The following is an 11,531-nucleotide window of genomic DNA, read 5'->3' as shown; positions in this document are numbered from 1 at the left end:
CTGGTTGTCCTGAATACACTTTGTAGACCAGGCTGGCCTCAAAATGAGAGATCCACCTGCCTCTGCCTCCCAAGTAAATTCTGCCCATTGTAACTGTGGGAGGCTGGACACTGTACCATACATTTTATGCTGGAGTTCTAAAAAGCTAAGATAAAAAATTTGCATCTTAAAATGGGCAAAAAGGAAGGTTTTAAAAAATTTGTAAGAATAACGTGTTTCCACTTGCCTGGTGCCTGTTACTGTGATGAACGAGCCCCTCAGCCTTGTGCCAGTGCCGGATGGATTGTAGTAGCTGCACAGATGCCTGAGGCTTCTGGGCACAGCTCTACAGAAGAGACCATAGTCAGTGGGTGGGGAGGGAGGGTGGCCCATCAGTCATAGCCTGGGAATAGTAACTGGTGAGTGCTTGGTGGCTGCCTAGCAACACCATCTTCTCCTTAACCCTGCTCTGTGTGCTCCCCTTGAGGTTGAAGCTAAAGGGGTATGGGGGTGGGGGTCAGACCGGGGGAGCTAGAAACAGTCAATGAATGCAGCCCGCTAAAGCCCTGGTATGGTTCTGAGTTACTCCTGGGAGCCATTGAGATGCAGGTATTGGCCAGTCCAGTTTTGTTTTGCTTCCAGAAGGCTGGCCACGGAGCTTTCTTGCATGGGTGGGAGGGTGGGGGTGGAAGAGGTCCATGCCTCAAGCCTAGTATTGAGGGAGATGACTCTTCCTTGCCTAGAGCCAGAGGACCACAGTCTTTTATCCAGTCCATGGATTGCTTGGGAAAGAATTATGTCCTGAGTTTGGGGAAACCAGGTGGAAAATAGCCTAATTAGTTGGCTCTCAAGGATGATCTATTTCAGGCCATCGAGTTGGTATTTCAGCCAGGGCTGAACCTCTTAGCTTACCCTGGACGGTCCCTGGTGTTTACTTGGTCTTTTCCTTTTCTTCTTTTTCTTTTTTGCAATGGTCCTTTCTTTTGTCATGGCCCAGGAAAGAGTTGAGCAGCCCGAGTTGGTGCCAGAGCCACATTTCCCACTGTCCTCTTGGAATAATGAGCCTCGGTCTGTCTCACCAAGCCACCCCATATTCAGAGCTTTACAAGCCAGGCCTAAGGGCGAAGGGAGGAGGCTCACCTGCCTTTGTCCTCACAGCAGGGCCCTCATCAGGACTGAGAATGGGACCCTTATTAGGCTATCTTACTGTCTTGTCCCCCTACCCCAGGGCTCCTCCTCCTCCCCTGAAGCTAGGCCTGAGACCTTGGAGACTTTGAGAGGCTGGGACATTTGGAAAGGGACCAAGGTAGTTGTGACAAGAAGGTCAAGGCCAGCTCCTGAAACTGTGTAGATCAGTGGATCATCTTGTTGGCTCCCCTCCCCACTATATATACACCCTTCCCCAGGTATACAGTGTGTCTCTTTCTAGCTTACCACGTGTGTGTCTGTCCCAGCAGCTGTGGCTGGGCACGGCTGCCAAATAAGCAAGCAGGACTGTTAAGTGACAGGCTAAAATTAGGTGTATGGGTACCCTAAGCCTCCTTTCATTGGGTTTTACCAAGCCTTCTAGTCTGTGAGCTGAATGGTGTCTGCCAGGCTTAGAGAGAGGGGGGGGGGGATGAATATGCATGCACATGCAGAGGGCCTCCCAGTATTTTGAATTTGGGAAGCTGTGATAGGGCTAAGCTGGCGTCTGTGTGTGTGTATATATGCCGCTTCCTCCCCTGCAGGTTCTGACGGGAACAGCATGGATTCAGCGGATAGCTGTTGTGGGCTTACCAAACCAGATAGCCCCCAGAATGTCCAGGTAGATCCCAACCCTAAGAAGGTCGACCTCATCATCTGGGAGATCGAGGTGCCTAAGGTAAGGGTGGTGACATTCCTTTAGGCTAGATTCTGTGGGCTCTCAAAGTATTCTTAATGCCAGGGTTAAAGGAGGCAGTGAGTTAGATGGACCAGGCTAGGAGGCTGCAGGTGGACCATTGGCCACTGTCCTTCCCTCACTCACATGCTTTGCTGGTCCCCCAGGTTCCTCTGTGTGGCCTGGGGCGCAGATCTTAGGAATGCTAGCAAACATCAGCCTGAGGACTGGGCATCAGGCCCCTACCCTGCTCTGCACAGTGAAGTGTACTAGATAACTGAGCAGAGCTTAAGCCGCCGCAGAGAGCAGAAAGCCTAGAAACAGAGACACAAAGGCAGGCCAGCTCTAGCTCTGCCTGGGAGCAGCTTTGAGCATGCTCGCCTCTCCCCCACCAAACTCATACCCTGTGATTGTTGAAGCCAAGATTGTGGTGTTTTAATTAATACTTTTAAATATTTAACAATTTAATTTTCCCATGCTAGTCTTTAAAAACATTGTTTTAACTGCATTATTCATCGTATGAGTGTCTGTTGCTTCACCAATCCCCAGTGCCTGAGTGGTTTCTAGCCCCTTGCTGTTAGAACTTAACAACTTATTAGTGTTTATGGCTGGGGCTCAGAAATAATTGGCAGACTGCTTACTCCCAGGGCACTTGGCTCCGTGCTGAGTTGGAGAGCTGGCTCAGTCTGAACTTTCAGGTCAAGACTCCTGTGCTGACCCCAGGCTGCTGGCTCCTGTGGTAGTTTCCTTCCCCAGTGACCTTGTTAGCAATCCTACCCTCAGTGGTCACAGAGGGCATGCTGAGGCAGGCTTTGGGTGAATGGGGACCATGTCCCTTGCCACCCTCCAGGGCTGGGGTCATTTAGAATTGTTGAGGAACTCTGGCATCTTCTGTTTGCCTTAAACTCTGGTGCACTAGGCACTTGTACATGCTGTTCCTTAGTGGGGCTCATTGTCCAACCAGTTCCTTTGTCTGTGGTCCCTAGTGGACATGAAGGGGCAGGGATATGAGGAGGTCAACCCTTCTAACAGCAGAACATTGAGAGAGAGAGAGAGAGAGAGAGAGAGAGAGAGAGAGAGAGAGAGAGAGAGGGAGAGGGAGGGAGGGAGGGAGGGAGGGAGGGAGGGAGGAGGGAGAGAGAGGGGAGAGAATGTATGTATGCTATCTTGGTCTGGGCCACATGGTTGGGATGAGATGCTGCCACCTTCAGCTGCATTACCTTAGCAGCTGGGGTGGGTTCCCGAGTGTGCTCTGGCTTGTTTCTCTTCCTGTGTAAGATGATAAATTTGTCGACCGTAGGTACTATGAGTGAACGTAAGTGCTTAGAAGAGTTCTGAAAAATAATTGCTGATACCAATAGTGTGAGCTTGACTTTACACAAAACAAGCCTGGGTCTTTGGGAGGTGAGGACTTGATTTCCTGTTGCCCTCACCCCTCTTTCTTTCCCTGGAAGCATTTAGTTGGTCGCCTGATTGGCAAGCAGGGCAGGTACGTGAGTTTTCTGAAGCAGACATCCGGTGCCAAGATCTACATCTCCACCCTGCCTTATACACAGAACATCCAGATCTGCCACATAGAAGGTTAGTGCTGGTGCTGCCCCGTGCCTGGCTCCCATGCCTGAAATCTAAAACAGTAGCATCCAGGTTGCCACTGTCCATTTGGAATGTTAGCCTCTGAGCAGAAACAGTAGGTGTCTAGGTAGAGGGCACGCTGGGTCCAGGTGCTTGCAGGAAACTGGCCATCTCTGTTTGGCCAGGATAAGGATGAGGGCTAAGTGGACAGAGCCAGGGTCCTGGGTCACAGTGTCTGTCACCCACATTTTCCTCACAGAGCACAGGTACCTTCTGGTCGAGTCCATTTTGTCTTTCTCATCTGCCAGTCTCTTTTTCTGTTCAAAGCCTGGGTCAGAATGGCAAAGGTGCCAAAGGGGAGTGGACTTAAAGCGAAGCCAAGTGTTTGGCCCTTGGGAAACCCTCTCACATTAGAATCCTGTGGGGTGGCGTGTGGGTGGGTCTTGTTTGCTGCCTCTTTTCTTGTACCCACAGAGGCCGTGTGTCCTGTCCCTTGCCCTTAGGCTCTCAGCACCATGTAGACAAAGCTCTGAACTTGATTGGGAAGAAGTTTAAGGAACTGAACCTCACCAACATCTACGCGCCACCACTGCCTTCCCTGGCGTTGCCTTCCCTGCCGATGACGTCTTGGGTGAGCATGCCCTCCAGGGTCTCAGTTCTTGTCCCTTCCCCTAAACTTATCCCACACAGGCCCATGAGCCTCCTGTGTGTGCTCTCTGCCTCTGAAGATAGGATAGAGTGTTCCCTAGAAGCCAAGGCCTTTTGACCCCACACTCTCCTGCCACCTACCAAGGCATGCTTTTTTTCTCCCTACGCTTTTGACTATGGAGGAATGAGCCAGTTGGCTGGGTGTGGGGCTTCTAAAAAGCTGGGGCTGTACCTAGAGTCACTTCCCAGTGCCAGAGGCCTGGGTAGGATCTGCCAAGAAGGATTTGAGTGAGACTTAGGTGGACTACTATGTTCTTTCTAGTCAGCTGGTCTGAATAGCAGCCCTGGTGAAGGATTCCCTCCTCTTCCCTCTCCCCAGGAGCTGCCTAGGTTGTAGTTGGTAAGTGCAGAGTCACTAGCCTGGAAGCCCAAGAGGTTAGCAGAAGGGAAGGTAATGTCTCCAAGAGCAATGAGAGGCATGCCTCTGGCCTCATCAGGCCGCTTGCCTTCACTGGGAGTAGACACGCAGTTCTGTGGGCTACAGACTGTTTACTGCATTTCACAGATAGGCTGAGCAAGCTGCTTCAGGAAAATTGCCCCTTTGGGTTTTGTTTAGGATGGGCCGTGTTTCAGCTTTATATTCCCCCACCAGAGACACTTGTGCTATGGGAGGGTAGGGCGGGAGGTGTTCCTTTCTGTGGGCATTAGGGAATGGGCTGGGCCCTGCTCTATGCTTTACTTCTGAGCCTCTCTTTGTAAATAATGGAATAGCTAGTGGGGGTAGTTTTCTTCCCTTGCATTCTGCTTGTTCAGTGGGGCCAGGGAGGAGACTCCAGGTGCTTTGAAGTCAGCAGGCCCTGGAGGTCCCATAGAAGTCAAGGGACGTTCTTCTTGGACCGCCAGGCTTGATGGTGCAATCCAAATCCTGTGTGCAGAACCTTGCTTTGCTGCCTATAGCATAGAATCAGGAAAAGTGGTGATAGGGTTTCTCTGTGTAGCCTTGGCTGCCTGGACTTACTTTGTAGATCAGGCTGGCCTTGAACTCAGAGAGATGTGCCTGTCTCTGCCTCCCGAGTGCTGGATTTAAAGGTGTGCGCCTCTACTGCCCACCTTTTAAAGACCCCTGTTAGGACTTTTTGCATAGGGCCTTAGCAGCTGAGCATACCTACAGACCCTTGCCCAAAGCAAAGATATTGGGGGTGGGGTGATCTAAGGGCCGAGTAGAAGGCAGCAGAGGAGTAACTAGGACACCCGCTCTGTCAGACTTTAACAGAGGGCCTGGCTTGAAGCTGCTGCTTGTTTTGAGACAGGGAAATTCCTCCAGCCGGTGAGCTCTGGAGTCAGCTGCAGGTCCAAAGGGGCCTGAGGCTGCCCACCAGGTATTCCCAGGCCTGTTGTTCTAAGCAAACTGCTCACTCATTTAGAAGTGGGAGGAAGGGAGGGCATGCTCCAGGGGATGGACCCCTGCCCAGCATGGGTTGAGGATTCAGCAATTGGCCTCTGACTGCCTTGGAGTAGAGGTGCCCGTGTCTGACCCTGAGGTGAGGGTCCCTCTAATGGCAGGTCTTGGTATTACAAGACAACCACCAACAGCCCTCTGCTCTGTGGCGCCATGTTATTGATAGCTGTGCCAGTTTACGGACTTGCCCTGGGGCCTCGGGATGTATCTCAAACAAGGGAAGAACTGATAGAGTGTTGGCTGCCTCTCCCCGCCTCCAGCTCATGCTGCCTGACGGTATCACTGTGGAAGTCATCGTGGTCAACCAGGTCAACGCTGGGCACCTGTTTGTACAGCAACACACACACCCCACCTTCCATGCGCTGCGCAGCCTGGACCAGCAGATGTACCTCTGTTACTCTCAGCCTGGAATCCCTACCTTGCCCACCCCGGTGGAAAGTAAGTGCCACCTTGCGAGTCAGGGAGAGCCCTGGCTTCTAGTTAGGCAGAGACCTGTAGCAAGGTGTGTTGCCCCTTCTGCCCTTGGTGTGGACCAGGAAAGACTGATCGGGACTCCCTCGTGGACAGCATCCCTCAGTTCTTGCATTGCCGTGGAGTTATGCTGAGTTGAGCTTTCTGACTGGCTGATGTTAGCTTGTGTTTCGCTGACTGACCAGGCAGTAGGAGTGGAGTGGTGTTTTGATGGACTCAGATCATAGCCCTGACACTTTATGTCTTTTTTAAAAAATATTTTGTAAGATTATATTTATTCATTTTATGTTATTGATGCCCATGCCTGTGGAGGGCAGAAGAGGTTTCAGGTGGCCCCGAACTGTAGTACCACCATATGGGTACTATCATCAAACCCAGGTCCGTGTGCTCCTAACCAGTGAGCCACCTCTCTAGCCTGAGCTTTGTGTCTTCCAAGTGGTACCCAGGCTTGCCCACCAGGAAGTGGAGTGGCTATGCTCTCCATGTAGGGCACTTCAGGTATATACTTAGCATTTGTGCAGTGGGCTGGGTTGTTGCCACATGACACGTGAGGAAACCATTCCTGAAATGAAGGGACTTTCTCAGGCAACACTTGAGCAGGGCTGGGATGTTATCAGTACCTTTGTTGCTTTTATCAGTGGGGAGGGGGACTAAATGTCAAAACACTCCTCCCAGGCTCCTCATGGGCTTTGAGGCATGGGGGAAATTTTGAGGTTATCTGTGCCCCCGACCCCCTCCCTCCCCCTGCCCCCCCCCCCCACTATGCCACTTTTGGAAGATCAGATTCTCTAACCCTCTAGCCAGAAGTAAAGATAGAACAGGAGTTTAAGGGTAGCTGCATTGTAGCTTCGATGTCTGGATCACGACCAAGTGTAGTCAGCTGCTGTGACCCTCACCCCTATGGCTGCCCAGCTTGGTGGCTGCCTGGACCACTGTGTACTTCCCAAAGCAGAGGCAGATGGTGTGAGCTATAGACCTAGGATGCCCTCTGGTCAGGCTCTCCGTTGGAGTTGTGGGGTATAGTAGACCAGACCTTAGGTACTGGACCACTGAGCCCGGCCATGCTTGGTAGTTCTTGATTCTCTCAGGGACTTTTCCTAGGGCACAGGGGCTGGGAGGTAACTCAGTCAAGATGTGAATTTGATTTCCTCTATTTAAGAAAAAAAAAAAACTGTATGTCCTGGTATATGCTGGTGATCCCAGCACTGGGGAGAGATAGACAGAATCTTTGGGTTCACTGGCCAGCCAACATTTAAAAAATAAAGGCATAGCATCTGAAGAATGACAGTTAAGTTGTATTTGACCTCCACACCTGTGCACATACACACCAAAGGCAGGCCCTCATCCCTGTCCACCAAGTTTCTTGTTGTGCTAGTTTTAGGCTGCAATAAATTTCAGAGTCATAGATCTAGACCAAAGGCCCTTCAGGGTTGGGTGGTTTTGAGGATACGCTAAGCTGGATTTCCTGTGTTCTGGATTTTGCTTTGCTTGTCTTGGGCTGTGGGAGTTTTTGTGGAGGATACATTCATGTTGTCTCTGTCCCTTCCCTTGACAATGTGGGAAGGTGGGGAGCAATGACCAGGGTAGCCCTCAGCCCTGTCCTAGGCCACGCGTATTCCACACACTTGTCCTCCCACCCTGCAGTAACGGTTATCTGCGCTGCCCCTGGTGCGGACGGGGCCTGGTGGCGAGCCCAAGTAGTGGCCTCCTATGAGGAGACCAATGAGGTGGAGATTCGCTACGTGGACTATGGTGGATATAAGAGGGTGAAAGTCGACGTGCTCCGGCAAATTAGGTGAGTGGGACTCCTTGGCCAGTCACAAGTCACCCCTGCATGGCATGGGGTGCATGGCTCCGTTCCTCCCAGCTACAGATGGGGCTGGAGTCTTTCTTCCTGCTGCCAACCTTGTGTCAACAGTCAGGCATAAACAAACATGATGGCCTGCCTCAGCTGCACAGAACTAGAAGGCTGCTCCGTGGGAGAAGCCCCAAGTGTCAGGCATGAAAAATGAGAGGGACACATGTGAGTTTGGTGAAGGATGTCCCTCTGAGCCATCAGGCTTGTAGCAGTAGCCCGCTCGCATTCAGGTGTGCACGTCATCCTGGGCTGTAGCTGTCACTGTTTCCAGTGGAAGGTAAATTCAGACACATGTTAAACTCAATCCTTTCTTACCTTTCTAGGTCTGACTTTGTGACCCTGCCATTCCAAGGAGCAGAAGTCCTCCTGGACAGCGTGGTTCCTCTGTCAGGTAACGGCAGGGCTTCCTTCCTTCCACCTACAGCCTGTATAAACATGGTTGGTGCCTCTGTTAGCTTCTGCTTGAGTAGATCGGGCCCAAGGCCCAGGACCTTGGATTTCTAGCAAGGCCCCCGGCAATGCCAACGCTGCTGTGGCCCCTCATCCAGGGCCTGCTGCTTTACACTTTACCCAGCTGCTAGCTTGAGGGGCTCCAGTGAGGAACTTCACAATGTGGTCCAGAGAGGGCAGGCTTGGTCAGCACACTGCTGAGGCATGTGGGGACTGTGCTGACCTGTGTGTCTGAGACCAGAAGTATGGCTAGAGCTGGGGTGCAGATGTTCCGTAGCCTTAGTGCCCTTTGGTGTGATGACACAGCACTTGATTTTCAGGTAGCTGTGAGAGTTCCATGTGTACTAATGTAGAAAGCAGTCAGGTCCAGCTTTTTATGGCTGTAGGTAGCAAAGTCTGCTTAACCTGTCACCTTCTCCCATCCAGAGTAGTTTAGGCACACTAGACATGCTACAGTATACGAGGCATGCTGCTCTACACTTGCAATCCTGATACTCAGGAGGCCAGAGCAGGAGGATTACCATGAGTTTGAGGCCAGCTTGAGCTAAGTACACAGCAAGACTCTGTCCTTAAAAAAAAAAAAAAAAAAAGGAAAGAAGGAAAAAAAGAAAGGGAAGCAGAAACATTACAGTTTAGCTGAAGTGCTGTGAGAGCACTGGTCTCTGTTTCATTTCCCTTCCCTTCGTCCTAGCTTTGTCTGTTCATCTAAGCAATCTGGCCAGGCCCAGGGAGACAGGCCCTGCTTTGTCGCAAAGCTCGCCCGCCACACCGTCCAAGCTCTTGCCTCCCACCCCACCACTTCCTGCCTTGGGCATGTTCTTATACATTACTTTTGTAAACCGTCCCAGTAGAAGACGCCTCAGAGTCCTGCCTCTTAGAGGGAAACTGCCCATACTGGGCCAACTGCTTGGGTCAGAATGCCACCTGCAACATGGTGGGAGCTGATTGGCCTTTGGGGATAAGCCTTTGTCTGTTAAGTGGGCGTGCCCTTCTGTCTTCTGGGGCATTGCTGGTTTGGTGGAAGTGCACACACTTATTCATCACAGCTGGCCCTCAGATAGCTGGGGGTGAGGCCTGCCTGCATCATTAGCAGCCTTTCTGTCTGCCCTGAGGCTCAGGAGATGCATGTATCCAGGGCTTCTCTCTGTTCAACCACTTGAGTACCAGAGGCATAGGCTCTGCTGGCAAGATGGCTGTCCTAGGCGCAGTCCTGAAGTCTGCAGCGCCTGCAGCGGCCTGCAGGTGACAAGACTGCTTTGCCCCAGCCAGCATCTGAAACCGCCTTCTCTTTCCTCTCTTACAGATGATGACCACTTTTCACCTGAGGCGGACGCAGCCATGAGTGAGATGACAGGCAACACAGCACTGCTGGCCCAGGTGTGTGGTTGGGGCGGGAAGCCGGCCAGCCAGCCAGAGACTGTCAGTGGAGGTTCCTGCCTAGTGCAGCTAAGTGTCTAGGCTTCTTGAGGCCTGACATTTAAATTCCTGTGTCCTATGGTCATGACCCTAGAGTGACCAGCAACCTTGAAGGAGTACATAAGCCAGGCCTGGCACACTCCTATAACCCTAGCACTCTGTAGGCTACAGCAGGAGGATTCTGAGTTTGAGGCCTGTCTAGGTTACATAATAAAACTTGCCTCAAGTTTTAAGTGTGCCCAGCCTAAGGTGTTTTCTGTGCCCCTGTCTCTCCAGGTGACAAGCTACAGTGCAACTGGCCTTCCTTTGATTCAGCTGTGGAGTGTGGCTGGTGATGAAGTAAGTCTGCCCCTTTTTACCCAAGTTGCTGTCGGCAGCGGTGGGCTGACTGGGTGCTAGTTCTGGTAATTGTTAGATGACACGACTGTGGGCTGGTGCCACTCAGAGGACACTGGATGCCATGGTTGGGAATGGTGACGGTAGTGTCGTGTGCTAGAAGCGTCTTGTAGTGCCATGAAGCTGGTGCTGTTGAGTATATTACTTCTGGGACAGCCTCTCGCAACCCAAAGTGCCCTGAGTGCCCAGCACGGGAGACCCTCCTCTGCCCTGCCAGGACCTCTGTCCATTGCTCCTGTCTGTATTGTCAAGGCTAGGGTTTCTTCAGAATATTAGAAGTTGACCCTTTGGCACGGCCAACACCTGAGTAGAACCCTGTTGTAGTTGTGCTCTGGGTCTGTACCTGCTCCCTGACTGATGACTGGAGACTTGGCTAGGAGGACCCTCACTGACTCAGACCCAGCCCAAAGGTGCCATGCAGAACTCTCAAGAAAACTCTGTTTTCCAGGTGGTGTTGATAAACCGGTCGCTGGTGGAGCGAGGCCTTGCACAGTGGGTGGACAGCTACTATGCCAGCCTTTGACCTCGGCCCCCTGAGCTGTTTCAGTCTTTTTTGCACTGTTGAGGTTTGGCTTGGCACTCAGGACAGAGATTTAACAACAGAGTAACAAACGTTGTTCTCTCGAGTCTTCTTTCCCCCATTCTGTAGTCCTGTGCGGAAGGCGATTCCTCTCCGAGGAGGAGCTTCGAGGTGGAGCTACGTGTTCCATTCAGAACCTTAGGACGGCGTTTCAGCAGCCAGCTGGTGTAGCCGGGCTGGAGGCTGGCTCCCGGGAGGTCTAACCAGGCTGTCCTGTTCCATTCCTTCCGCTCTCCCCACCAAAACCCCACACCCTGCAGCAGGCAGGCCAGGGCGGGTGTGGGGCTGGCTGAGAGGGTCAATTTCAGTCTATATTTAGGGACCGTAAAGCTCACATGGATGAATTGATGGTGTTTAGCCGGTTTTTATATACTTCCTCCAGGTCTCTAGGAGCTCAGACTTTTTTAAACATGGATGTAAATAAGGAGCAATTGTCACACCTGACCCCAGTGAGCGGGGAGAGGGGAAGCTATTCTCTTGCCAAGCCTGGTTGTAATTTGTAACCATTTTCTATTTGTGCAAACTATGTAAATATATGTTTAAAAATGTAATATTTTGTAAAAGACACACTGGAGAACAAAGGGAACTCAAAACTCTTCCACATTTTTCACCTGGAAACAGAAGTCCATCCCATGGAGTGGGGCCGCACCCCTGCTGCTGCTGCTGCTGCCGCCGCCGCCGGGGTCCCACTGCTTCCCCTGCACAGGAAGCTGTAGGGGAGATTGTCATTTGGATATTTTTTTTTTTCCTGTACACATTAATTTAAAAAAAAAAAAAACTCATTGAATTACCTTGCAGTGGCGTGTTTGACTCTTTTATAGACTGTCTTTAGCATTGTGCA

The 11,531-nt window shown here is 51.6% G+C and overlaps 1 protein-coding gene across 4 annotated transcripts in view; it reads left to right on the top strand.

Moving 5' to 3' along the window:
- Akap1 (A-kinase anchoring protein 1) overlaps positions 1 to 10,859 on the top strand; it is a 31,704-nt gene extending 20,845 nt beyond the window's left edge. For all 4 annotated transcript variants that reach the window (XM_051158263.1, XM_051158264.1, XM_051158266.1 and 1 more), the window contains 9 exons: positions 1,710 to 1,843; positions 3,295 to 3,421; positions 3,916 to 4,043; positions 5,780 to 5,957; positions 7,635 to 7,785; positions 8,172 to 8,239; positions 9,602 to 9,675; positions 9,991 to 10,053; positions 10,559 to 10,859. In XM_051158263.1, coding sequence (XP_051014220.1) covers positions 1,710 to 1,843; positions 3,295 to 3,421; positions 3,916 to 4,043; positions 5,780 to 5,957; positions 7,635 to 7,785; positions 8,172 to 8,239; positions 9,602 to 9,675; positions 9,991 to 10,053; positions 10,559 to 10,633 — 998 coding nt within the window. In that variant the 3' untranslated portion in view covers positions 10,634 to 10,859. The remainder of the gene's footprint in view (positions 1 to 1,709; positions 1,844 to 3,294; positions 3,422 to 3,915; positions 4,044 to 5,779; positions 5,958 to 7,634; positions 7,786 to 8,171; positions 8,240 to 9,601; positions 9,676 to 9,990; positions 10,054 to 10,558) is intronic.
- The last annotated feature ends 672 nt before the right edge of the window (positions 10,860 to 11,531 follow it).

This window comes from Acomys russatus, chromosome 16 (assembly GCF_903995435.1).
Source record: "Acomys russatus chromosome 16, mAcoRus1.1, whole genome shotgun sequence".
In the NCBI taxonomy this organism is placed as follows: domain Eukaryota; kingdom Metazoa; phylum Chordata; class Mammalia; order Rodentia; family Muridae; genus Acomys; species Acomys russatus.
The sequence above is the reverse complement of the archived record's forward strand: the minus strand, read 5'-3'. Positions and strand labels throughout refer to the sequence as shown.